Source organism: Oncorhynchus keta, unplaced genomic scaffold (genome assembly GCF_023373465.1).
Source record: "Oncorhynchus keta strain PuntledgeMale-10-30-2019 unplaced genomic scaffold, Oket_V2 Un_contig_383_pilon_pilon, whole genome shotgun sequence".
Lineage (NCBI taxonomy): Eukaryota > Metazoa > Chordata > Actinopteri > Salmoniformes > Salmonidae > Oncorhynchus > Oncorhynchus keta.
The window spans coordinates 90,001-117,306 of record NW_026287457.1 but is presented as its reverse complement, the minus strand read 5'-3'; the positions used below and the strand labels follow the sequence as shown (position 1 = coordinate 117,306).

The window sequence follows — 27,306 nt, the reverse complement described above, 5'->3', positions numbered from 1 at the left end:
ATAAGGTAATGTAATATAATTAGTATAAGGTAATGTAATATAATATAATGTCATGTAATATAATATAATATAATGTAATATAATATAATGTAATATAATATAATGTAATATAATATAATGTAATATAATATAATATAATGTAACATAATTACATTTACATTACATTTAAGTCATTTAGCAGACGCTCTTATCCAGAGCGATATAATGTAATGTAATATAATATAATGTAATATCATATAATGTAATATAATGCAATATAATATAACATAATGTAATGCAATATAATGTAATGTAATATAATATAACATAATGTAATGTAATATAATGTAGTATAATATAATGTAATATAATGTAATGTAATATAATGCAATGTAATATAATATAATGTAGCATTATATAACATGATGTAATGTTATATAATATAATGTAATGTAATATAATGTAGTATAATATAACATAATGTCATGTGATATAAAATAATGTAATGTGATATAAAATAATGTAAGGTAATGTGCCATAAATGTCATAAATGTCATAATGTGCTAAATGGCATAGTGTGCCAAATGTGCTAAATACCAGAATGCGCTAATGTTACTAAATGTGCTAAATGTCATAAAGGTGCTAAATGTCATAAACGTGCTAAATGTCATAAACGTGCTAAATATCATAAATGTCATACATTTGAAAAATGGCATAAAGGTTATAAATGTGATAAATGGAATTTTGACCAATCAGACCAGTTCTGAAAAAAGTTCTGATATGAAAAGATTTGATGTGATTGGTCAAAATACAAATGAGTTGAAAAAAGATCAGAATTGGGATACCTGTGTAAACGTAGCCTTAGAAGAACGAGGCAATGTATTAGGAATTGTATGCTGTGTCTATCACTGGTGCAAGTTCAATCAATCAATCAATCAATCAATCAGGCGTATCTTACTTGTCACTCCAGGGCCCATTCCACTCCACCTGTCCCCAGGGGTTCCTGAGGCGCACCAGACGCACCTTAGGCTCCTTGTGCTGGGACTGCTTACACTGAGGAGAAACACACACACTGGTCCATGTAACAATCACAACCATTGGCTGCTTGAGTCAGCTCTGTCCCCACCCACAACCATTGGCTGCTTGATCAGCTTTGTCCCCACCCACAACCATTGGCTGCTTGATCAGCTTTGTCCCCACCCACAACCATTGGCTGCTTGATCAGCTTTGTCCCCACCCACAACCATTGGCTGCTTGAGTCAGCTTTGCCCCCACCCACAACCATTGGCTGCTTGAGTCAGCTTTGTCCCCACCCGCAACCATTGGCTGCTTGAGTCAGCTTTGTCCCTACCCACAACCATTGGCTGCTTGAGTCAGCTTTGTCCCAACCCACAACCATTGGCTGCTTGAGTCAGCTTTGTCCCCACCCGCAACCATTGGCTGCTTGAGTCAGCTTTGTCCCTACCCACAACCATTGGCTGCTTGAGTCAGCTTTGTCCCAACCCACAACCATTGGCTGCTTGAGTCAGCTTTGTCCCCACCCGCAACCATTGGCGTGAAGTGAATCTATATGTTGCTATGGGTCTATTGCAGGTAAACACACCTCCAATCAGAGAACATGTGAAGATGCCCTTAGATCCTGTAATTGAAGTGAATCTATATGTTGCTATGGGTGTATCTTACCTCCTCAACGGCAGTCACAGAGTAGGCGTGGCCCTTCACAAGGCCAGTCACAGTGCGGGTCTCGAAACGAGCAGGAACCAGGGACTGGAGAATAAAATAGACAACACATGAATCATTGGATTCGGGGCGGCAGCGTAGCCTAGTGGTTAGAGCGTTGGACTAGTAACCAGAAGGTTGTGAGTTCAAACCCCCGAGCTGACAAGGTACAAATCTGTCGTTCTGCCCCTGAACAGGCAGTTAACCCACTGTTCCCAGGCCGGCAGAATCCGTTGAGAGGCCATTTATGTAATTGTCTGCATTGAAGCGGGTAAAGACATACATTCAAAACTGGACTGTTTTCCGTTGAGACTGAGAGACTTTTTAAAAACAACGGAGATCCTACAGGTTTTACAATTCAATTCAGTCACTTATGTCTTTACCCAGAAGGACCTAATTTACAATTAAACATAAGAGCTAGTCTTTATTTACAGTAGTGTCGTCTACTATTATTACATGACATGTCTATTGTGGAAGTATACACTTACCGGACAGTTTATTAGGTACACCACCCCGTTTACAAAAATGTAGGTTTTAAAAGATCCACCCCCTTTTTTTTCTTCAATTTTCACAATAAACGACACAATAAATAGCTCAGGACCTGTTGCAAGGATATGCATATTATTGATACCATTTGAAAGGAAACACTTTGAAGTTTGTGGACATGTGAAATTAATGTAGGAGAATATAACACATTAGATCTGATTTAAAGATAATACAAAGATAAAACATGCGTTTGTTTTTTGTACCATCATCTTTAAAATGCAAGAGAATGGCTGTGATATGAGCAAACTGAGGATGGATCAACAACATTGGAGTTACTCCACAATACTAACCTAAATGACAGAGTTTAATGGCTGTGATAGGAGGAAACTGAGGATGGATCAACAACATTGTAGTTACTCCACAATACTAACCTAAATGACAGAGTTTAATGGCTGTGATAGGAGAACACTGAGGATGGATCAACAACATTGTAGTTACTCCACAACACTAACCTAAATGACAGAGTGAAAAGAAGGAAGCTTGTACAGAATAAAAATATTCCAAAACATGCATCCTGTTTATAATAAGGCATCAAAGTAATACTGCATAAAACACAACACATCACTGAGTAACACTCCCCATATTTTCAAGCATTGTGGTGGACTGCATCATGTTATGTGTATGCTTGTCATGGGCAAGAACTAGGGAGTTTTTCAGGATAGAAAGAAACGGAATAGAGCTAAGCACAGGCAAATCCTAGAGGAAAACTCATTTACGTTTCAGCAGGACAATAACCTAAAATGCCAATTACACGTTGGAGTTGCTTACCAAGATGACATTGAATGTTCCTGAGTGGCCTAGTTACATTTTGTACTTAAATTGGCTTGAAAATCTATGGCAAGATTTGAGAATTGCTGAGAATTGACAAAGTTTGAAGAATTTTTGTTAACAAAAAATTAAATCCAGGTCAGGGTTTAGTCCCTGATAAACACAGGTACAGGTCAGGGTTTAGTCCCTGATAAACACAGATACAGGTCAGGGTTTAGTCCCTGATAAACACAGGTACAGGTCAGGGTTTAGTCCCTGATAAACACAGGTACAGGTCAGGGTTTAGTCCCTGATAAACACCGATACAGGTCAGGGTTTAGACCCTGATAAACACAGATACAGGTCAGGGTTTAGTCCCTGATAAACACAGGTACAGGTCAGGGTTTAAATCCCTGATAAACACAGATACAGGTCAGGGTTTAGTCCTGATAAACACAGATACAGGTCAGGGTTTAGTCCCTGATAAACACAGGTACAGGTCAGGGTTTAGTCCCTGATAAACACAGATACAGGTCAGGGTTTAGTCCCCGTTAAAAAACAGGTACAGGTCAGGGTTTAGTCCCTGATGAACACAGATACAGGTCAGGGTTTAGTCCCTGATAAACACAGGTACAGGTCAGGGTTTAGTCCCTGATAAACACAGGTACAGGTCAGGGTTTAGTCCCTGATAAACACAGATACAGGTCAGGGTTTAGTCCCTGATAAACACAGGTACAGGTCAGGGTTTAGTCCCTGATAAACACAGGTACAGGTCAGGGTTTAGTCCCTGATAAACACAGGTACAGGTCAGGGTTTAGTCCCTGATAAAAACAGGTACAGGTCAGGGTTTAGTCCCTGATAAACACAGGTACAGGTCAGGGTTTAGTCCCTGATAAACACAGGTACAGGTCAGGGTTTAGTCCCTGATAAACACAGGTACAGGTCAGGGTTTAGTCCCTGATAAACACAGATACAGGTCAGGGTTTAGTCCCTGATAAACACAGGTACAGGTCAGGGTTTAGTCCCTGATAAACACAGATACAGGTCAGGGTTTAGAAAGCATCACGATATATTTTCATAAACGTTTAGTTAGTGGTGGCCATAATTGTTTTGTTTTCTTAGTGGTGGCCATAATTGTTTTGTTTTCTTAGTGGTGGCCATAATTGTTTTGTTTTCTTAGTGGTGGCCATAATTGTTTTGTTTACTTAGTGGTGGCCATAATTGTTTTGTTTACTTAGTGGTGACCATAATTGTTTTGTTTACTTAGTGGTGGCCATAATTGTTTTGTTTACTTAGTGGTGGCCATAATTGTTTTGTTTACTTAGTGGTGGCCATAATTGTTTTGTTTACTTAGTGGTGGCCATACTTGTTTTGTTTTCTTAGTGGTGACCATTGGACATGGCCATTGTGTCAATTAGGCAGTGGGACAGATTTGGACATGGCCATTCTGTCAATTAGGCAGTGGGACAGATTTGAACATGGCCATTCTGTCAATTAGGCAGTGGGACAGATTTGGACATGGCCATTCTGTCAATTAGGCAGTGGGACAGATGTATACCCACACTGACACGGTACACATGTGCACAGGGTGCGGGGACGGCAGCACTAACCCCCGGCCACCACAGACAGGACACATAGTAATACCTTTTGCATTGACTGAAATGGCTCTTAGGTCTGGTGACAGGTCAGGTGACAGGTCAAGTGACAGGTCAGGTGACAGGTCAGGTGACAGGTCAGGTGACAGGTCAGGTGACAAGTCAGGTGACAGGTCAGGTGACAGGTCAGGTGACAAGTCAGGTGACAGGTCAGGTGACAGGTCAGGTGACAAGTCAGGTGACAGGTCAGGTGACAGGTCAGGTGTTAGGTCTGGTGACAGGTCAGGTGTTAGGTCAGGTGACAGGTCAGGTGACAGGTCAGGTGACAGGTCAGGTGACAGGTCAGGTGACAGGTCAGGTGACAGGTCAGGTGACAGGTCAGGTGACAGGTCAGGTGACAGGTCAGGTGACAGGTCAGGTGACAGGTCAGGTGTTAGGTCAGGTGACAGGTCAGGTGACAGGTCAGGTGACAGGTCAGGTGACAGGTCAGGTGACAGGTCAGGTGTTAGGTCAGGTGACAGGTCAGGTGACAGGTCAGGTGAAAGGTCAGGTGACAGGTCAGGTGACAGGTCTGGTGACAGGTTTGGTGTTAGTTCAGGTGACAGGTCAGGTGACAGGTCAGGTGACAGGTCAGGTGACAGGTCAGGTGACAGGTCAGGTGACAGGTCAGGTGACAGGTCAGGTGACAGGTCAGGTGACAAGTCAGGTGACAGGTCAGGTGACAGGTCAGGTGTTAGGTCTGGTGACAGGTCAGGTGTTAGGTCAGGTGACAGGTCAGGTGAAAGGTCAGGTGTTAGGTCAGGTGACAGGTCAGGTGAAGGGTCAGGTGACAGGTCTGGTGACAGGTCAGGTGACAGGTCAGGTGACAGGTCAGGTGACAAGTCAGGTGACAGGTCAGGTGACAGGTCAGGTGACAGGTCAGGTGACAGGTCAGGTGTTAGGTCAGGTGGAAGGTCAGGTGAAGGGTCAGGTGACAGGTTTGGTGTTAGTTCAGGTGACAAGTCAGGTGACAGGTCAGGTGACAGGTCAGGTGTTAGGTCAGGTGGAAGGTCAGGTGAAGGGTCTGGTGACAGGTTTGGTGTTAGTTCAGGTGACAGGTCAGGTGACAGGTCAGGTAACAGGTCTGGTGACAGGTCAGGTGAAAGGTCAGGTGACAGGTCTGGTGACAGGTCTGGTGGCAGGTCTGGTGACAGGTCAGGTGAAAGGTCTGTTAACAGGTCTGGTGTTAGTTCAGGTAACAGGTCTGTTGACAGGTTTGGTGTTAGTTCAGGTGACAGGTCAGGTGACAGATCAGGTGACATGTCAGGTCTGGTGGCAGGTCAGGTGACATGTCTGGTGACAGGTCAGGTGACAAGCCTGGTGACAGATCTGGTGACAGGTCAGGTGACATGTCAGGTCTGGTGGCAGGTCTGGTGACAGGTCAGGTGACAGGTCTGGTGTTAGGTCAGGTGACAGGTCAGGTGACAGGTCTGGTGTTAGGTCAGGTGACAGGTCAGGTGACAGGTCAGGTGACAGGTCTGGTGTTAGGTCAGGTGACAGGTCAGGTGACAGGTCTGGTGACAGGTCTGGTGACAGGTCTGGTGTTAGGTCTGGTGAGAGGTCAGGTGATGGGTCAGGTGAAAGGTCAGGTGACAGGTCAGGTGACAGGTCTGGTGGCAGGTCTGGTGACAGGTCAGGTGAAAGGTCAGGTGACAGGTCAGGTGACAGGTCTGGTGACAGGTCTGGTGTTAGGTCTGGTGAGAGGTCAGGTGATGGGTCAGGTGAAAGGTCAGGTGACAGGTCAGGTGACAGGTCTGGTGGCAGGTCTGGTGACAGGTCAGGTGAAAGGTCAGGTAACAGGTCTGGTGTTAGGTCTGGTGACAGGTCAGGTGACAGGTCAGGTGACAGGTCTGGTGACAGGTCTAGTGTTAGGTCTGGTGACAGGTCAGGTGACAGGTCAGGTGACAGGTCAGGTGTTAGGTGACAGGTAAGGTGACAAGTCTGTGACAGGTCAGACAAGTCTGGTGACAGGTTAGGTGACAGGTCAGGTGTTAGGTCTGACAGGTCAGGTGTTAGGTCTGGTGACAGGTCAGGTGACAAGTCTGGTGACAGGTCAGGTGACAGGTCAGGTGACAGGTTAGGTGAGAGGTCAGGTGTTAGGTCTGGTGACAGGTCAGGTGACAGGTAAGGTGACAGGTCTGGTGACAGGTCAGGTGACAGGTCAGGTGATGGGTCAGAATCATAAATGAAGAGAGGGGCTCCATGATGGGCTGCTCTATCGACGTGAGTGTCTTCAACTACGGTTTGTGAGACCCGTTGGAGGTCAGGGGTCACGATCCTAAGATCAGAGACTCACGTCGATAGAGCAGCCCATCATAGAGCCTCTCTCCAGGGCCTTCTTCATGATCTTGTACAACTCCTTGGGCGCCTCCTTCATCTCATAGAACTCTGTCACGCCCCCGGTGAAGTCTTCCATGGCCTCCGTGGTGTTACCGCCCTTCAGGGCCTCATAGGAACCGTGAAGCCTGGGGAGGAGGGGGGATGGGAGAGTGAGGGTTAGGGTCGTGGTGTTACCGCCCTTCAGGGCCTCATAGGAACTGTGAAGCCTGGGGAGGAGGGGGGATGGGAGAGTGAGGGTTAGAGTCGTGGTGTTACCGCCCTTCAGGGCCTCATAGGAACTGTGAAGCCTGTGGAGGAGGGGAGAGTGAGGGTTAGGGTTAGGGTCGTGGTGTTACCACCCTTCAGCCTGGGGAGGGGGGAGGAGAGTGAGGGTTAGGGGTACCTACTTGGTGTAAGGTTGGGGTTAAGGTTACCTATTTGGTGTATGTTTGGGGTTAGGGGTATCTACTTGGCGTAGGGTTGGGGTTAGGGGTATCTACTTGGCGTAGGGTTGGGGTTAATGTTACCTACTTGGCGTAGGGTTGGGGTTAAGGTTACCTACTTGGCGTAGGGTTGGGGTTAAGGTTACCTACTTGGTGTAGGGTTGGGGTTAATGTTACCTACTTGGTGTAGGGTTGGGGTTAAGGTTACCTACTTGGTGTAGGGTTGGGGTTAAGGTTACCTACTTGGTGTATAGTTGGGGTTAAGGTTACCTACTTGGTGTAAGGTTGGGGTTAAGGTTACCTACTTGGTGTAGGGTTGGGGTTAAGGTTACCTACTTGGTGTATGTTTGGGGTTAAGGTTACCTACTTAGTGTAGGGTTGGGGTTAAGGTTACCTACTTAGTGTAGGGTTGGGGTTAAGGTTACCTACTTAGTGTAGGGTTGGGGTTAAGGTTACCTACTTGGTGTAGGGTTGGGGTTAAGGTTACCTACTTGGTGTAAGGTTGGGGTTAAGGTTACCTACTTAGTGTAGGGTTGGGGTTAAGGTTACCTACTTGGTGTAGGGTTGGGGTTAAGGTTACCTACTTAGTGTAGGGTTGGGGTTAAGGTTACCTACTTAGTGTAGGGTTGGGGTTAAGGTTACCTACTTGGTGTAGGGTTGGGGTTAAGGTTACCTACTTGGTGTAAGGTTGGGGTAAATGTTACCTACTTGGTGTAGGGTTGGGGTTAAGGTTACCTACTTGGTGTAGGGTTGGGGTAAAGGTTACCTACTTGGTGTAGGGTTGGGGTTAAGGTTACCTACTGTAAGGTTGGGGTAAATGTTACCTACTTGGTGTAGGGTTGGGGTTAAGGTTACCTACTTGGCGTAGGGTTGGGGTTAATGTTACCTACTTGGCGTAGGGTTGGGGTTAAGGTTACCTACTTGGCGTAGGGTTGGGGTTAAGGTTACCTACTTGGTGTAGGGTTGGGGTTAATGTTACCTACTTGGTGTAGGGTTGGGGTTAAGGTTACCTACTTGGCGTAGGGTTGGGGTTAAGGTTACCTACTTGGTCTAGATTTAGGGTCAGCAGTACATACTTGGCGTAGGCCTTCTCCAGCAGGGCACTCCAGAATTCATTTCTCTCGGCAGACTTGGTGAACACCAGCTGGCTGTTGAAGGTGGGGATGCGGTCGTCAATAACAACGTCAACCCAGTCGCCATAGCGCCAGAACTGGGGGAGAAAGAGTTGTCCCATGCAGTACACGGTTGAGGATTTGACAAGAGAAGATAATTTGTTGCAATCAGGGTTGGGGTTGATTCCATTTAATTTCACACAATTCAGGAAGTAAAACTGAAATTCCTATCCCACTTTTTAAGGAAATTAAAATGAGTTTAATGTGAATTTTGAATAAGTGTAAAGTCTTGAACTGACTGAATTGAAATGGAACTGTGATAACAGTGTAACATAGTGTAGTATTGAGAGTTGTTTAGACCATAGGAACAAATCTCTAAAAGAGTTTTAGAGCCTCTAACCCTGGCATTAACTAGTAAACTCATTATAGTTCTGTGCTTTTGATTGGTGGGTTCTGACCTGGAAGTGGAAGATTCCTCCATATCCCTCAGAGAAGCTCTGTTCCTGAGGAACGACCCGGTAGAGAAGCTTCTCATTCAGAGTCAGACAGGCTATAGCAGCCAGCAGCCAGCAGTCACCTAGGAAACACACAGTTAGTTACCAACAGACACACACACCGAGGAACACACAGTCAGACAGACACACACACCTAGGAACACACAGTCAGACAGACACACACACCGAGGAACACACAGTCAGACAGACACACACACCGAAGAACACACAGTCAGACAGACACACACACCGAGGAACACACAGTCAGACAGACACACACACACCGAGGAACACACAGTCAGACAGACACACACACCGAGGAACACACAGTCAGACAGACACACACACCTAGGAACACACAGTCAGACAGACACACACACCGAGGAACACACAGTCAGACAGACACACACACCGAGGAACACACAGTCAGACAGACACACACACCTAGGAACACACAGTCAGACAGACACACACACCGAGGAACACACAGTCAGACAGACACACACACCTAGGAACACACAGTCAGACAGACACACACACCGAGGAACACGCAGTCAGACAGACACACACACCGAGGAACACACAGTCAGACAGACACACACACCGAGGAACACACAGTCAGACAGACACACACACCTAGGAACACACAGTCAGACAGACACACACACCGAGGAACACACAGTCAGACAGACACACACACCGAGGAACACACAGTCAGACAGACACACACACCGAGGAACACACAGTCAGACAGACACACACACCGAGGAACACACAGTCAGACAGACACACACACCTAGGAACACACAGTCAGACAGACACACACACCGAGGAACACACAGTCAGACAGACACACACACCGAGGAACACACAGTCAGACAGACACACACACCTAGGAACACACAGTCACACACATATAGTGTGTGTGTGTACAAAATATTAACACCTGCTCTTTCCATGACATACACTGACCAGGTGAATCCAGGTGAAAGCTATGATTCCTTATTGATGTCACTTGTCCACTTCAGTCAGTGTAGATGAAGGGGAGGAGTCAGGTTAAATCCACTTCAGTCAGTGTAGATGAAGGGGAGGAGTCAGGTTAAATCCACTTCAGTCAGTGTAGATGAAGGGGAGGAGTCAGGTTAAATCCACTTCAGTCAGTGTAGATGAGGGGAGGAGTCAGGTTAAATCCACTTCAGTCAGTGTAGATGAAGGGGAGGAGTCAGGTTAAATCCACTTCAGTCAGTGTAGATGAAGGGGAGGAGTCAGGTTAAATCCACTACTTTCCATGACAGTCAGTGTAGATGAGGGGGAGGAGTCAGGTTAAATCCACTTCAGTCAGTGTAGATGAAGGGGAGGAGTCAGGTTAAATCCACTTCAGTCAGTGTAGATGAGGGGAGGAGTCAGGTTAAATCCACTTCAGTCAGTGTAGATGAGGGGGGAGGAGTCAGGTTAAATCCACTTCAGTCAGTGTAGATGAAGGGGAGGAGTCAGGTTAAATCCACTTCAGTCAGTGTAGATGAAGGGGAGGAGTCAGGTTAAATCCACTTCAGTCAGTGTAGATGAAGGGGAGGAGTCAGGTTAAATCCACTTCAGTCAGTGTTGATGAAGGGGAGGAGTCAGGTTAAATCCACTTCAGTCAGTGTAGATGAAGGGGAGGAGTCAGGTTAAAGAAGGATTTTTAAGTCTTGAGACAATTGGCATGTATTGTGTCTGTGTGCCATTGAGAGGGTGACTTGGCAAGACAAAATATTTAACTGCAACGCTGCTGGGTTTTTCACACTCAACAGTTTCCCGTGTGTATCGAGAATGGTCCACCAGCCAAAACACATCCAGACAACTTGACACAACTGTGGGAAGCATTGGAGTCGACATGGGCCAGCATCCCTGTGGAACGCTTTCCACACCTTGTAGAGTCAACATGGACCAGCATCCCTGTGGAACGCTTTCAACACCTTGTAGAGTCAACATGGACCAGCATCCCTGTGGAACGCTTTCAACACCTTGTAGAGTCAACATGGACCAGCATCCCTGTGGAACGCTTTCAACACCTTGTAGAGTCAACATGGACCAGCATCCCTGTGGAACGCTTTCAACACCTTGTAGAGTCAACATGGACCAGCATCCCTGTGGAACGCTTTCGACACCTTGTAGAGTCAACATGGACCAACATCCCTGTGGAACACTTTCTACACCTTGTAGAGTCAACATGGACCAGCATCCCTGTGGGCACGCTTTAACACCTCGTAGAGTCAACATGGACCAACATCCCTGTGGATCGCTTTCTACACCTCGTAGAGTCAACATGGACCAGCATCCCTGTGGAAGGCTTTCGACACCTTGTAGAGTCAACATGGACCAGCATCCCTGTGGATCGCTTTCTACACCATGTAGAGTCAACATGGACCAGCATCCCTGTGGAAGGCTTTCGACACCTTGTAGAGTCAACATGGACCAACATCCCTGTGGATCGCTTTCAACACCTTGTAGAGTCAACATGGGCCAGCATCCCTGTGGAAGGCTTTCAACACCTTGTAGAGTCAACATGGACCAACATCCCTGTGGATCGCTTTCTACACCTTGTAGAGTCAACATGGACCAGCATCCCTGTGGAACGCTTTAGACACCTTATAGAGTCAACATGGACCAGCATCCCTGTGGAACGCTTTAGACACCTTATAGAGTCAACATGGACCAGCATCCCTGTGAAACGCTTTAGACACCTTGTAGAGTCAACATGGACCAGCATCCCTGTGGAACGCTTTCAACACCTTATAGAGTCAACATGGACCAGCATCCCTGTGGAACGCTTTAGACACCTTGTAGAGTCAACATGGGCCAGCATCCCTGTGGAACGCTTTCAGACACCTTGTAGAGTCCACATGGGGACAGCATCCCTGTGGAACGCTTTCCACACCTTGTATAGTCAACATGGGCCAGCATCCCTGTGGAACGCTTTCCACACCTTGTAGAGTCAACATGGGGACCAGCATCCCTGTGGAACGCTTTCCACACCTTGTAGAGTCAACATGGACCAGCATCCCTGTGGAACGCTTTCAACACCTTGTAGAGTCAACATGGGCCAGCATCCCTGTGGAACGCTTTAGACACCTTGTAGAGTCAACATGGGCCAGCATCCCTGTGGAACGCTTTAGACACCTTGTAGAGTCAACATGGGCCAGCATCCCTGTGGAACACTTTCTACACCTTGTAGAGTCAACATGGGCCAGCATCCCTGTGGAACGCTTTCAACACCTTGTAGAGTCAACATGGGCCAGCATCCCTGTGGAACGCTTTAGACACCTTGTAGAGTCAACATGGGCCAGCATCCCTGTGGAACGCTTTCAACACCTTGTAGAGTCAACATGGGCCAGCATCCCTGTGGAACGCTTTCAACACCTTGTAGAGTCAACATGGGCCAGCATCCCTGTGGAACGCTTTCAACACCTTGTAGAGTCAACATGGGCCAGCATCCCTGTGGAACGCTTTCAACACCTTGTAGAGTCAACATGGACCAGCATCCCTGTGGAACGCTTTAGACACCTTGTAGAGTCAACATGGACCAGCATCCCTGTGGAATGCTTTAGACACCTTGTAGAGTCAACATGGACCAGCATCCCTGTGGAACGCTTTCGACACCTTGTAGAGTCAACATGGACCAGCATCCCTGTGGAACGCTTTAGACACCTTGTAGAGTCAACATGGACCAGCATCCCTGTGGAACGCTTTAGACACCTTGTAGAGTCAACATGGACCAGCATCCCTGTGGAATGCTTTCAACACCTTGTAGAGTCAACATGGACCAGCATCCCTGTGGAAGGCTTTAGACACCTTGTAGAGTCAACATGGACCAGCATCCCTGTGGAATGCTTTCAACACCTTGTAGAGTCAACATGGGCCAGCATCCCTGTGGAACGCTTTAGACACCTTGTAGAGTCAACATGGACCAGCATCCCTGTGGAACGCTTTAGACACCTTGTAGAGTCAACATGGGCCAGCATCCCTGTGGAACGCTTTCAACACCTTGTAGAGTCAACATGGGCCAGCATCCCTGTGGAACGCTTTAGACACCTTGTAGAGTCAACATGGGCCAGCATCCCTGTGGAACGCTTTAGACACCTTGTAGAGTCAACATGGGCCAGCATCCCTGTGGAACGCTTTAGACACCTTGTAGAGTCAACATGGGCCAGCATCCCTGTGGAACACTTTCTACACCTTGTAGAGTCCATTTCCTGATTAATTGAGGCTGTTCTGAAGGCAACTTAATTTTAGGAAGGTGTTCCTAATGTTTTGTACAATCACTGTAAACACACACACACACACACACACACACACACACACACACACACACACACACACACACACACACACACACACACACACACACACAATGGTTTCATTCACCATTGCCACTGGTAAAGGTCCACAACATGTAAAACCATTGTTATCTAACCCCTGGCAGTGATTGGTTGGAGTTGATGGACGGTAGACCCCACTGTTATGTTTTGTTTATTGTTCAACTATTGAGTGGGGACCATCTTTGTTGTCTCCACGTGGGACTTGATAGGGAGAGGCTTTTCTGACACACCGGCTGCACAAATTGAAATTGGTATTTCACGCAGCTGAGAGTCGAGTGGAGATGAATGGATTGGGTTCAGTCAGTCATCCTGATGAGATCTTCCTAGCTAGCTAGTTTAGTCAGTCATCCTGATGAGATCTTCCTAGCTAGCTAGTTCAGTCATTCATCCTGATGAGATCTTCCTAGCTAGCTAGTTTAGTCATTCATCCTGATGAGATCTTCCTAGCTAGCTAGTTCAGTCAGTCATCCTGATGAGATCTTCCTAGCTAGCTAGTTCAGTCAGTCATCCTGATGAGATCTTCCTAGCTAGCTAGTTTAGTCAGTCATCCTGATGAGATCTTCCTAGCTAGCTAGTTTAGTCAGTCATCCTGATGAGATCTTCCTAGCTAGCTAGTTCAGTCAGTCATCCTGATGAGATCTTCCTAGCTAGCTAGTTCAGTCAGTCATCCTGATGAGATCTTCCCTGCTAGCTAGTTCAGTCATTCATCCTGATGAGACCTTCCTAGCTAGCTAGTTTAGTCAGTCATCCTGATGAGATCTTCCTAGCTAGCTAGTTCAGTCATTCATCCTGATGAGATCTTCCTAGCTAGCTAGTTCAGTCAGTCATCCTGATGAGATCTTCCTAGCTAGCTAGTTCAGTCATTCATCCTGATGAGATCTTCCTAGCTAGCTAGTTCAGTCATTCATCCTGATGAGATCTTCCTAGCTAGCTAGTTCAGTCAGTCATCCTGATGAGATCTTCCTAGCTAGCTAGTTCAGTCATTCATCCTGATGAGATCTTCCTAGCTAGCTAGTTTAGTCAGTCATCCTGATGAGACCTTCCTAGCTAGCTAGTTCAGTCAGTCATCCTGGTGAGATCTTCCTAGCTAGCTAGTTCAGTCAGTCATCCTGATGAGATCTTCCTAGCTAGCTAGTTTAGTCAGTCATCCTGATGAGATCTTCCTAGCTAGCTAGTTTAGTCAGTCATCCTGATGAGATCTTCCTAGCTAGCTAGTTCAGTCAGTCATCCTGATGAGATCTTCCTAGCTAGCTAGTTCAGTCATTCATCCTGATGAGATCTTCCCTGCTAGCTAGTTCAGTCATTCATCCTGATGAGACCTTCCTAGCTAGCTAGTTTAGTCAGTCATCCTGATGAGATCTTCCTAGCTAGCTAGTTTAGTCAGTCGTCCTGATTTTGGGCAACAGGAACAGTACTTCCGAGCTAGCTAGTTTAGTCAGTCATCCTGATGAGACCTTCCTAGCTAGCTAGTTCAGTCATTCATCCTGATGAGACCTTCCGAGCTAGCTAGTTTAGTCAGTCATCCTGATGAGCCCTTCCCAGCTAGCTAGGTCAGTCAGTCATCCTGATGAGACCTTCCCAGCTAGCTAGTTTATTCAGTCGTCCTGATTTTGGGCAACAGGAACAGTACCCAGTCTCTCAGCTCAGTGTTGAGGAACAGTACCCAGTCTCTCACCTCAGTGTTGAGGAACAGTACCCAGTCTCTCACCTCAGTGTTGAGGAACAGTACCCAGTCTCTCACCTCAGTGTTGAGGAACAGTACCCAGTCTCTCACCTCAGTGTTGAGGAACAGTACCCAGTCTCTCACTTAAGTGTTGAGGAACAGTACCCAGTCTCTCACTTAAGTGTTGAGGAACAGTACCCAGTCTCTCACTTAAGTGTTGAGGAACAGTACCCAGTCTCTCAGCTCAGTGTTGAGGAACAGTACCCAGTCTCTCACCTCAGTGTTGAGGAACAGTACCCAGTCTCTCACCTCAGTGTTGAGGAACAGTACCCAGTCTCTCACTTAAGTGTTGAGGAACAGTACCCAGTCTCTCACCTCAGTGTTGAGGAACAGTACCCAGTCTCTCACCTCAGTGTTGAGGAACAGTACCCAGTCTCTCACCTCAGTGTTGAGGAACAGTACCCAGTCTCTCACCTAAGTGTTGAGGAACAGTACCCAGTCTCTCACCTCAGTGTTGAGGAACAGTACCCAGTCTCTCACCTCAGTGTTGAGGAACAGTACCCAGTCTCTCACCTCAGTGTTGAGGAACAGTACCCAGTCTCTCACTTAAGTGTTGAGGAACAGTACCCAGTCTCTCACTTAAGTGTTGAGGAACAGTACCCAGTCTCTCACTTAAGTGTTGAGGAACAGTACCCAGTCTCTCAGCTCAGTGTTGAGGAACAGTACCCAGTCTCTCACCTCAGTGTTGAGGAACAGTACCCAGTCTCTCACCTCAGTGTTGAGGAACAGTACCCAGTCTCTCACCTAAGTGTTGAGGAACAGTACCCAGTCTCTCACCTCAGTGTTGAGGAACAGTACCCAGTCTCTCACCTCAGTGTTGAGGAACAGTACCCAGTCTCTCACCTCAGTGTTGAGGAACAGTACCCAGTCTCTCACTTAAGTGTTGAGGAACAGTACCCAGTCTCTCACCTCAGTGTTGAGGAACAGTACCCAGTCTCTCACCTCAGTGTTGAGGAACAGTACCCAGTCTCTCACCTAAGTGTTGAGGAACAGTACCCAGTCTCTCACCTCAGTGTTGAGGAACAGTACCTCAGTGTTGAGGAACAGTACCCAGTCTCTCACCTCAGTGTTGAGGAACAGTACCCAGTCTCTCACCTCAGTGTTGAGGAACAGTACCCAGTCTCTCACCTCAGTGTTGAGGAACAGTACCCAGTCTCTCACCTAAGTGTTGAGGAACAGTACCCAGTCTCTCACCTCAGTGTTGAGGAACAGTACCCAGTCTCTCACCTCAGTGTTGAGGAACAGTACCCAGTCTCTCACCTCAGTGTTGAGGAACAGTACCCAGTCTCTCACCTCAGTGTTGAGGAACAGTACCCAGTCTCTCACCTCAGTGTTGAGGAACAGTACCCAGTCTCTCACCTCAGTGTTGAGGAACAGTACCCAGTCTTTCACCTCAGTGTTGAGGAACAGTACCCAGTCTCTCACCTCAGTGTTGAGGAACAGTACCCAGTCTTTCACCTCAGTGTTGAGGAACAGTACCCAGTCTCTCACCTCAGTGTTGAGGAACAGTACCCAGTCTCTCACCTCAGTGTTTTCTGACTGTCGCTCCAAACCTGCATGTTAGCTATATGCCCAGTCAGTGAGTTAACCACTGAACAATGGCAGTTAATATTGTTGTCCCAGCCTGTATGGACCTTTGTCCCTCATGGTGACTTCATACAGAGTCTCGACACTGGATGGACGGACAGCTCAACAATGAGAAGTGCTGCTCGCTGGAATCCCTTCCATAGAGCCAGTACAATATAGAGAGGCCACTGGTGGAGAGGTGGAGAGGCCAGCCGTGAGGCTCACAGGGGAGAACTGGGATGTTTTCTGCCCTGAAGAGACAGGTGACCTGAGAGGTATACTATAGAGTATGATCAATATGTTAGCCATCTTTTTTTTAAAGATGAGCTTGAAATGGGCTTGGTCTAATTGATTAAACGACCCAAAAAGACATATCTAAGCTCAGCCTTTTTAATGACGAACTCGTTGATCCTACTTTGTAGTATTCCCCTCAGGGTTATCATGGTACATAAAACATCCTGCCCTTTCCAACTCGTGAGTCAATACATCACACACCTGACCTCTCCTCAGTACCAGTCATTACATCACACACCTGACCTCTCCTCAGTACCAGTCAATATATCACACACCTGATCTCTCCTCAGTACCAGTCAATACATCACACACCTGACCTCTCCTCAGTACCAGTCAATACATCACACACCTGATCTCTCCTCAGTACCAGTCATTACATCACACACCTGACCTCTCCTCAGTACCAGTCAATACATCACACACCTGACCTCTCCTCAGTACCAGTCAATACATCACACACCTGACCTCTCCTCAGTACCAGTCAATACATCACACACCTGACCTCTCCTCAGTACCAGTCAATACATCACACACCTGACCTCTCCTCAGTACCAATCATTACATCGCACACCTGATCTCTCCTCAGTACCAGTCAATACATCACACACCTGACCTCTCCTCAGTACCAATCATTACATCACACACCTGATCTCTCCTCAGTACCAGTCAATACATCACACACCTGATCTCTCCTCAGTACCAGTCAATACATCACACACCTGACCTCTCCTCAGTACCAGTCAATATATCACACACCTGACCTCTCCTCAGTACCAGTCAATATATCACACACCTGACCTCTCCTCAGTACCAGTCATTACATCACACACCTGATCTCTCCTCAGTACCAGTCAATACATCACACACCTGACCTCTCCTCAGTACCAGTCAATACATCACACACCTGACCTCTCCTCAGTACCAGTGGTGTGGTGTGGTGTGGTGTGGTGTAGTGTAGTGTAGTGTGGTGTGGTGTAGTGTAGTGTGGTGTGGTGTGGTGTAGTGTGGTGTAGTGTAGTGTAGTGTGGTGTGGTGTAGTGTGGTGTAGTGTAGTGTGGTGTGGTGTAGTGTAGTGTAGTGTAGTGTAGTGTAGTGTGGTGTGGTGTGGTGTGGTGTAGTGTAGTGTAGTGTGGTGTGGTGTGGTGTAGTGTAGTGTGGTGTGGTGTAGTGTAGTGTGGTGTAGTGTAGTGTGGTGTGGTGTGGTGTGGTGTAGTGTAGTGTAGTGTAGTGTAGTGTGGTGTGGTGTAGTGTGGTGTAGTGTAGTGTGGTGTGGTGTAGTGTAGTGTAGTGTAGTGTAGTGTAGTGTGGTGTGGTGTGGTGTGGTGTGGTGTAGTGTAGTGTAGTGTGGTGTGGTGTGGTGTAGTGTAGTGTGGTGTGGTGTAGTGTAGTGTAGTGTGGTGTAGTGTAGTGTGGTGTGGTGTGGTGTGGTGTAGTGTAGTGTAGTGTAGTGTAGTGTGGTGTGGTGTGGTGTAGTGTGGTGTGGTGTAGTGTAGTGTAGTGTGGTGTGGTGTAGTGTGGTGTGGTGTAGTGTAGTGTGGTGTAGTGTAGTGTAGTGTAGTGTAGTGTAGTGTAGTGTAGTGTAGTGTAGTGTAGTGTAGTGTGGTGTGGTGTAGTGTGGTGTGGTGTGGTGTAGTGTAGTGTGGTGTGGTGTAGTGTGGTGTAGTGTGGTGTGGTGTAGTGTAGTGTAGTGTAGTGTAGTGTAGTGTAGTGTAGTGTAGTGTGGTGTAGTGTAGTGTGGTGTGGTGTAGTGTAGTGTAGTGTAGTGTAGTGTAGTGTGGTGTAGTGTGGTGTGGTGTAGTGTGGTGTGGTGTAGTGTGGTGTGGTGTAGTGTAGTGTGGTGTAGTGTAGTGTAGTGTAGTGTAGTGTAGTGTAGTGTAGTGTGGTGTGGTGTGGTGTGGTGTGGTGGGGTGTAGTGTGGTGTAGTGTAGTGTGGTGTGGTGTAGTGTGGTGTGGTGTGGTGTAGTGTGGTGGGGTGTAGTGTGGTGTGGTGTAGTGTGGTGGGGTGTAGTGTGGTGTGGTGTAGTGTAGTGTAGTGTGGTGTGGTGTGGTGTAGTGTAGTGTAGTGTGGTGTGGTGTAGTGTGGTGTAGTGTAGTGTGTTGTGGGGTAACATTTATATTTACCAAGATCTCCCTGGCAAATGTCTGTCCTGCTGGCTCCGCCCACAATGAACTGAGGGTTCTCACAGATCTCCTGGTGACACACAGAAACACACAGACACTTGGATCAGCTGCCTGGGGATATGAGGGTAAGAGGGATATGACTTTGAAATAAACTACTTCACTGCTGTGAAGGGAAATATTCAAATCCATACAGTTACATATTACTACATTATTATTGGATGATATTATATTGATATTTGACTACAAGTATCGATTTGTAAATAAATAAGTAATTAATTATAATAGTATATATCACAGGAGGTTGGTGGCCCCTTAATTTTGGGAGGACGGGCTCGTGGTTAATTGCTGGTGGAATTGTATCAAATACATCAAACATATGGTTTCCATGGTTTCCATGGTTTCCACAGTTTCCATGGTTTCCATGTGTTTGATGACCTTTCCATTTGGTTTGTGTTCCAGACTCTATTATGAGCCGTCCTCCCCTCAGCAGCCTTAATACCTTTTAGAATAAGGCTGTAACGTAACAAAATGTGGGAAAAGTCAAGGGGTCTGAATACTTTCTGAAGGCACTTTTAAATATATATATATATATATACACACACACATTTTGAGTGTACCAAACATTAGGAACACCCCTTCCTAATATTGAGTTGCACCCCAGGGATGCTGGCCCATGTTGACTCTACAAGGTGTCCAAAGTGTTCCACAGGGATGCTGACCCATGTTGACTCCAATGCTTCACCCAGTTGTGTCCAGTTGTCTGGATGTGTTTTGGCTGGTGGACCATTCTTGATAAACACGGGAAACTGTTGAGTGTGAAAAACCCAGCAGCGTTGCAGTTCTTGACAGAACCAGTGTGCCTGGCACCTACTACCCTACCTCGTTCAAAGGCACTTACATGCTTTGTCTTGTCCATTCACCCTCTGAATGACACACAGACACAATCCATGTCTCAATTGTCTCAAGGTTTAAAACTCCTTCCTTTATCCCGTCTCCTCCCCTTCATCTACACTGACTGAAGTGGATTTAACCTGACTCCTCCCCCCTCATCTACACTGACTGAAGTGGATTTAACCTGGCTCCTCCCCCCTCATCTACACTGACTGAAGTGGATTTAACCTGACTCCTCCCCCCTCATCTACACTGACTGAAGTGGATTTAACCTGACTCCTCCCCTTCATCTACACTGACTGAAGTGGATTTAACCTGACTCCCCCCCCTCATCTACACTGACTGAAGTGGATTTAACCTGACTCCTCCCCTTCATCAACACTGACTGAAGTGGATTTAACCTGACTCCTCCCCTTCATCAACACTGACTGAAGTGGATTTAACCTGACTCCTCCCCTTCATCTACACTGACTGAAGTGGATTTAACAAGTGACATTAATAATGAATCATATCTTTCACCTGGATTCACCTGGTCAGTCTGTATCATGGAAAGAGCAGGTGTTCTTAATGTTTTGTTCAGTCAGTGAATATAATTATGATTATTATTATTATCATTATTTTGCTACTGTGGGTAGCGTTAGCATGCGCTAGTTGGCTGTACCTGCGCTAGTTGGCTGTACCTGCGCTAGTTGGCTGTACCTGCGCTAGTTGGCTGTACCTGCGCTAGTTGGCTGTACCTGCGCCAAAACGCTACTTTTAATTCTATAGGTTCTGTTTAGATAGTGAGTCAACATGTTTACTTCTATTTCCCTGACTGATCAGAACTCATTTTCTCCTGACTCTCTCCTCGTCTCTCTGCCGCAGACATATTAGGAAGCAATTTATTTGTAACATCAAATCGCAAATGAAAGAAATGGCAATACATATACAGTAGAATCGTGAGAATCGCATTACATATTGTATCGACACCTAAGCATGGTGGTAATATCGTATGGTGAGGTCCCTGGCATCTCTATACTTCACTTATTCATAGCTTCACATCACACCTTGCCGCGGATTGATATAATCAGCCCCCCACCCCCCACCCCGCCACCCACCATTTCTGACAGTCCCATGTTTCAAACAGCCATAACAACCACGATTCCATCCCATAATGACAAGTACCTCACAGAGGTCCTTAGATTTCTCTGTTCAGAACATGTAGTTTCAGATAAGATTTCACAGCATGTTTTGCCATCATTGAATCCCTGAATCCTGAAACGTCCTTGTTGTTGACTCGGTAACTGTAGGACATCATCCCACCTCCCACATGCGTTTCCATTCCTTCCCCCTCTTTATTGACTCATCTTCCTCTCCTGTATGCCCCCCTCCCCTCCTCTCCTACCTTGGGTCTCCTCCAGATCCACCCCCCCCCCCCCCTCCTCTCCTACCTTGGGTCTCTTCCAGACGATGTTCTTGACCTTGTTGGACTTGTGTCCCAGCTCCTTGTACCCCAGAGACTCCACGGAGGCTGGGAAGGTGTCATCCTCAAACAGGCACTTCTTGCTGAGGCACTCTTGTTTGAGTGCGGTAAAGTCCTGCCCGCTGAAGCGCAGGGGCTTGCTGAGGGATCCTTCTCCATCTCTTCTCTCTCTCTCCCGGATCAGCCGGTCACAGAAGAAGCCGGACGGTGTATAGGGCATTCTGGATTATTATTTTTTAAACTGCTTTGCTTTTGCCACTTCCACTAAAAGTCTTTACAAGCCTAAAAAAACCTTGGCATAAATCCAACAGGGTTGTCTCTGATTGGCTGTGTCGTTGTATGACGTCCGCCTCCCTCTAGGTCATAGACTCTAAAGGCGTGGTGAAAAAGACTCAACGTGCATTCACGTTCCTTTACATTAGCACGCACGCACACAACACACAACACACACACACAACACACACACACACACACACAAAGGTTGTCTCTTTGTTGCACTCCCATTGGTTCCCTGAACAATGGCCAAATGTTCTGTGGCAGTGGTCGTTCTCGTTCTATCATTGTGTGGCCACACAAAAGGGTTGGTGTGTCGGGCCTCTCCACGGCCCATGTAAACAGTGGTCAGTAGATGTCCTGCCTCAGCAGAAGGCATTCAGTCTGTCTATTCCATTCTCTCCATGGAGCTCAGTATCCAGCGGTCTCAGCACATCTCCACTACAGCAGCAGGCCGAGCTCTCTCTCTCTCTCTCTGAGGTAAACTAACGCTGTGAGAGCAACTTCGCCTCAGTGTTTGATCAGGTACGTTTCAAACAAGGGGACGATATCTCTCTAATGATAAAGTTCACAGTCAAAAACAGAACGCAAAAGTTGTCCTGTCCTCTCTCGTCGTCAGCCACAATGGATGTCTATGATAGCATTAATTCCGGCTTCTTCTGACGTTGCTATGACGTCCCCCCTGACCCAGGGTTAAAAGGCACAATGACGATAACACATGATGTGAAGCCCATTTCATGTTCCCACAATGACCTCTGACCCTTGACCTCTAAGGGGAAAAGTCAGCACTCTTAAAGTGTTGTTGTAACCTTTAGTTGTCATGTTAAAAACCACAATGTATTTTCTGCTAATCTTTTCACCTCAGCTTCGTTACTCTTACATTCATTGTTGTCGCCGTAGTGTAGAATAGTTCACGGCAAACACAATAGCGCCAGACAGGACAAAGTGTTTTCTTTTGACCTCTAACCACCTTGATCCTGGTGACAGAGGTCGGGTCTTTTCAGTATTGATCTCGACCAACAGACATTACATCACATTCCAGCTGTACAACTAAAACACTCATTCTGAAGCCTTCATTTAATTTAGGATAAAAAAAAAAACAATTTGTAGAACTAGACTGAAATAAATGTATGTTTTTAAGAATGAAGGACAACAGGACTCATTATCTATGGCATGTCACGCCCTGACCTTAGAGAGACGTTTTATTTCTCTATTTGGTTAGGTCAGGGCGCGATGTGGGGTGGGCATTCTATGTTTTGTTTTCTATGTTTCTTTATTTCTATGTTTTGGCCCGGGTCTGGTTCTCAATCAGGGACAGCTGTCTATCGTTGTCTCTGATTGGGAATCATACTTAGGCAGCCCTTTTCCCCTCCTTTCAGTGTGGGTCGTTGTCGTTGTTAGTGGCCCTTAAGCTTCACAGTTGTTTCTTGTTTTGTTGGTGTCTTTCCAAAAATAAAGAGGAAAATGTTGGCTCACCACGCTGCACCTTGGTCTTTCTACGGCTCACCACGCTGCACCTTGGTCTTTCTACGGCTCACCACCTCGGTCCCCTTCTTTCTACGGCCGTGACATGGCAACTGTATCTGATATAATATAATGCCCTGTATTTTCACGTTGAATATCTATATTATATACATATTATTATTACATATTATTGCCCTAGAATTCATCTGTCCGCATATGATTTCATATTTCAAACTGAACACACTGCAATCCCAGAGTTTAAAACAGCAGTGGACCGTTATCAGCTTGCATAGCAAAACATCTGCCATGTTGAAGTTCTTTCAACGACCTGAACAATGCAAAGTAATAATATAATAATATAATAATAATATATGCCATTTAGCTGACGCTTTTATCCAAAGCGACTTACAGTCATGTGTGCATACATTCTACGTATGGGTGGTCCCGGGAATCGAACCCACTACCCTGGCGTTACAAGCGCCATGCTCTACCAACTGAGCTACAGAAGGACCCCTTCTGGCGTCCTATAGGATATACTACACCCCTAATGATGTAGTGAAGTCTGGTTACGTTCTAGGATCTCTGATACGGTGTCCTATAGGATATACTACACCCCTAATGATGTAGTGAAGTCTGGTTACGTTCTAGGATCTCTGATATGGTGTCCTATAGGATATACTACACCCCTAATGATGTAGTGAAGTCTGGTTACGTTCTAGGATCTCTGATACGGTGTCCTATAGGATATACTACACCCCTAATGATGTAGTGAAGTCTGGTTACGTTACCAACTGAGCCACAGAGAAGGACCACAAAGTTCCATTGAATATAACCAACCTGTCATCAATGCATTCTCCTCTAGAGCAACCACAACCTGGAGGAAGGAGTATGACCCCTGACCTCAACATTTTGGTTGATAAATCATTTACATTTACATTTACATTTAAGTCATTTAGCAGACGCTCTTATCCAGAGCGACTTACAAATTGGTGCATTCACCTTATGACATCCAGTGGAACAGCCACTTTACAATAGTGCATCTAAATATTTTAAGGGGGGAATTCTGTTTGTAAGATTCCTGGAATTATGAGGCAACGAACAGGACTTCTGGAAATACAGGCGGTATTTTGGGAAAGACACCAGAATGTTGCACCTCTACGTAAAGGTCAGAGGTCATGCTCCTCTAGGCTGTTGTTGCTGTGGAGGAGATAAAGGAATAATTTAATATAGCATACCTGTATACCAGCTATGACTGGCTTTCATCCAAAGCCGATTCCAGTACAGTGAATACATCTGTAGTGCGTGTCTGTTGTGAATCCTAGAGGGGGAACTCAACAGTAATTGAATGTGCCAGTCTTTCCCCACTGCAACGTTCACCGTGGGCAGAGCCTCGTCAAACAGGAACGTCACGTTGACGTCCTCAGACCCAAGACAAGGAGAGATGTTGAGGTGTTGAAGGAGACGATTTGTAAACGATGTTTAAGTGAAACTAGCAGAGTCAACCACCATGACACCATCTCCCTCACTGCTAGCTGACAGACAACCACCATGACACCATCTCCCTCACTGCTAGCTGACAGACAACCACCATGACACCATCTCCTCACCGCTAGCAGTGTCAACCACCATGACACCATCTCCCTCATCGCTAGCTGACAGACAACCACCATGACACCATCTCCTCACCGCTAGCAGTGTCAACCACCATGACACCATCTCCCTCACCGCTAGCAGTGTCAACCACCATGACACCATCTCCTCACTGCTAGCAGAGTCAACCACCATGACACCATCTCCCTCACCGCTAGCAGAGTCAACCACCATGACACCATCTCCCTCACCGCTAGCAGAGTCAACCACCATGACACCATCTCCCTCACTGCTAGCAGAGTCAACCACCATGACACCATCTCCCTCACCGCTAGCAGTGTCAACCACCATGACACCATCTCCCTCACCGCTAGCAGAGTCAACCACCATGACACCATCTCCCTCATCGCTAGCTGACAGACAACCACCATGACACCATCTCCCTCACCGCTAGCAGTGTCAACCACCATGACACCATCTCCCTCACCGCTAGCAGAGTCAACCACCATGACACCATCTCCCTCACTGCTAGCAGTGTCAACCACCATGACACCATCTCCCTCACCGCTAGCAGAGTCAACCACCATGACACCATCTCCCTCACCGCTAGCAGTGTCAACCACCATGACACCATCTCCCTCACCGCTAGCAGAGTCAACCACCATGACACCATCTCCCTCACTGCTAGCAGAGTCAACCACCATGACACCATCTCCCTCACCGCTAGCAGAGTCAACCACCATGACACCATCTCCCTCACTGCTAGCAGAGTCAACCACCATGACACCATCTCCCTCACCGCTAGCAGTGTCAACCACCATGACACCATCTCCCTCACCGCTAGCAGAGTCAACCACCATGACACCATCTCCCTCACTGCTAGCTGACAGACAACCACCATGACACCATCTCCCTCACCGCTAGCTGACAGACAACCACCATGACACCATCTCCCTCACCGCTAGCAGTGTCAACCACCATGACAACATCTCCCTCACTGCTAGCAGAGTCAACCACCATGACACCATCTCCTCACCGCTAGCAGTGTCAACCACCATGACACCATCTCCTCACCGCTAGCAGAGTCAACCACCATGACACCATCTCCTCACTGCTAGCAGTGTCAACCACCATGACACCATCTCCCTCACCGCTAGCAGAGTCAACCACCATGACACGATCTCCTCACTGCTAGCAGAGTCAACCACCATGACACCATCTCCCTCACCGCTAGCAGTGTCAACCACCATGACACCATCTCCCTCACCGCTAGCAGTGTCAACCACCATGACACCATCTCCCTCACCGCTAGCAGAGTCAACCACCATGACACCATCTCCCTCACCGCTAGCAGAGTCAACCACCATGACACCATCTCCCTCACTGCTAGCAGTGTCAACCACCATGACACCATCTCCCTCACCGCTAGCAGAGTCAACCACCATGACACCATCTCCCTCACCGCTAGCAGAGTCAACCACCATGACACCATCTCCCTCACCGCTAGCAGTGTCAACCACCATGACACCATCTCCCTCACCGCTAGCAGAGTCAACCACCATGACACCATCTCCCTCACCGCTAGCAGAGTCAACCACCATGACACCATCTCCCTCACCGCTAGCAGAGTCAACCACCATGACACCATCTCCCTCACCGCTAGCAGAGTCAACCACCATGACACCATCTCCCTCACCGCTAGCAGAGTCAACCACCATGACACCATCTCCCTCACCGCTAGCAGTGTCAACCACCATGACACCATCTCCCTCACCGCTAGCAGAGTCAACCACCATGACACCATCTCCCTCACTGCTAGCAGTGTCAACCACCATGACACCATCTCCCTCACCGCTAGCAGAGTCAACCACCATGACACCATCTCCCTCACTGCTAGCAGAGTCAACCACCATGACACCATCTCCCTCACCGCTAGCAGTGTCAACCACCATGACACCATCTCCCTCACCGCTAGCAGAGTCAACCACCATGACACCATCTCCCTCACTGCTAGCTGACAGACAACCACCATGACACCATCTCCCTCACCGCTAGCTGACAGACAACCACCATGACACCATCTCCCTCACCGCTAGCAGTGTCAACCACCATGACACCATCTCCCTCACCGCTAGCAGAGTCAACCACCATCTCCCTCACCGCTAGCAGTGTAAACCACCATGACACCATCTCCCTCACTGCTAGCAGAGTCAACCACCATGACACCATCTCCCTCACCGCTAGCAGTGTCAACCACCATGACACCATCTCCCTCACTGCTAGCAGAGTCAACCACCACGACACCATCTCCCTCACCGCTAGCTGACAGACAACCACCATCTCCCTCACCGCTAGCAGTGTCAACCACCATGACACCATCTCCCTCACCACTAGCAGAGTCAACCACCATGACACCATCTCCCTCACCGCTAGCAGAGTCAACCACCATGACACCATCTCCCTCACCGCTAGCAGTGTCAACCACCATGACACCATCTCCCTCACCGCTAGCAGAGTCAACCACCATGACACCATCTCCCTCACCGCTAGCAGAGTCAACCACCATGACAC

At 47.3% G+C, this 27,306-nt stretch overlaps 2 protein-coding genes and 1 long non-coding RNA gene across 55 annotated transcripts in view; 1 reads left to right on the top strand and 2 right to left on the bottom strand.

Annotated features, from left to right (window-relative positions):
* Nucleotides 1-21,665, bottom strand: part of LOC118380901 (calpain-3-like) — a 72,265-nt gene extending 50,600 nt beyond the window's left edge. Inside the window, exons 1-7 of the mRNA XM_052508668.1 lie at nucleotides 21,377-21,665; nucleotides 19,056-19,125; nucleotides 8,958-9,076; nucleotides 8,464-8,597; nucleotides 6,922-7,090; nucleotides 1,663-1,746; nucleotides 938-1,032 (exon numbers count right to left, since the gene is read on the bottom strand). Coding sequence (XP_052364628.1) covers nucleotides 938-1,032; nucleotides 1,663-1,746; nucleotides 6,922-7,090; nucleotides 8,464-8,597; nucleotides 8,958-9,076; nucleotides 19,056-19,125; nucleotides 21,377-21,628 — 923 coding nt within the window. The 5' untranslated portion in view covers nucleotides 21,629-21,665. The remainder of the gene's footprint in view (nucleotides 1-937; nucleotides 1,033-1,662; nucleotides 1,747-6,921; nucleotides 7,091-8,463; nucleotides 8,598-8,957; nucleotides 9,077-19,055; nucleotides 19,126-21,376) is intronic.
* LOC127924214 (uncharacterized) lies at nucleotides 10,017-10,660 on the top strand. 4 transcript variants are annotated; one of them, XR_008117206.1, is made up of 4 exons: nucleotides 10,017-10,134; nucleotides 10,220-10,262; nucleotides 10,316-10,358; nucleotides 10,401-10,660. It is a non-coding gene; the product is annotated as an uncharacterized LOC127924214 (long non-coding RNA). The 4 variants fall into 4 exon arrangements; XR_008117203.1 differs by having other exon boundaries at nucleotides 10,018-10,134; nucleotides 10,177-10,262; XR_008117205.1 differs by lacking the exon at nucleotides 10,220-10,262.
* LOC127924213 (uncharacterized) lies at nucleotides 10,755-13,233 on the bottom strand. Of its 50 annotated transcripts, none has more exons than XM_052508667.1 (7): nucleotides 13,017-13,233; nucleotides 12,873-12,968; nucleotides 12,585-12,728; nucleotides 12,249-12,296; nucleotides 12,057-12,152; nucleotides 11,862-11,910; nucleotides 10,907-10,996 (listed from the first exon to the last, which is right to left on the bottom strand). In XM_052508667.1, the coding sequence occupies exons 1-7, from the start codon at nucleotides 13,220-13,222 to the stop codon at nucleotides 10,958-10,960; spliced, it is 678 nt and encodes a 225-aa protein (XP_052364627.1). In that variant the 5' UTR covers nucleotides 13,223-13,233; the 3' UTR covers nucleotides 10,907-10,957. The 50 variants fall into 50 exon arrangements, 5 of the variants coding, with proteins under 5 accessions (XP_052364624.1, XP_052364627.1, XP_052364623.1 ...); XM_052508663.1 differs by having other exon boundaries at nucleotides 10,948-11,092; nucleotides 11,862-11,958; XM_052508666.1 differs by having other exon boundaries at nucleotides 10,955-11,044.
* Nucleotides 21,666-27,306: the final 5,641 nt, after the last annotated feature.

Excerpts from the sequence above, each read along its gene's own strand:
- LOC127924213 (XM_052508663.1), bottom strand. The coding sequence starts at position 13,222 with ATGGACTCTACAAGGTGTAGAAAGTGTTCCACAGGGATGCTGGCCCAT. Across the intron at positions 12,729-12,872 it reads GCCCATGTTGACTCTACAAG|GTGTCTAAAGCGTTCCACAG; the intron begins GTGTTGAAAGCA and ends TGACTCTACAAG. Across the intron at positions 11,093-11,861 it reads CCCCATGTGGACTCTACAAG|GTGTTGAAAGCGTTCCACAG; the intron begins GTGTCTGAAAGC and ends TGACTCTACAAG.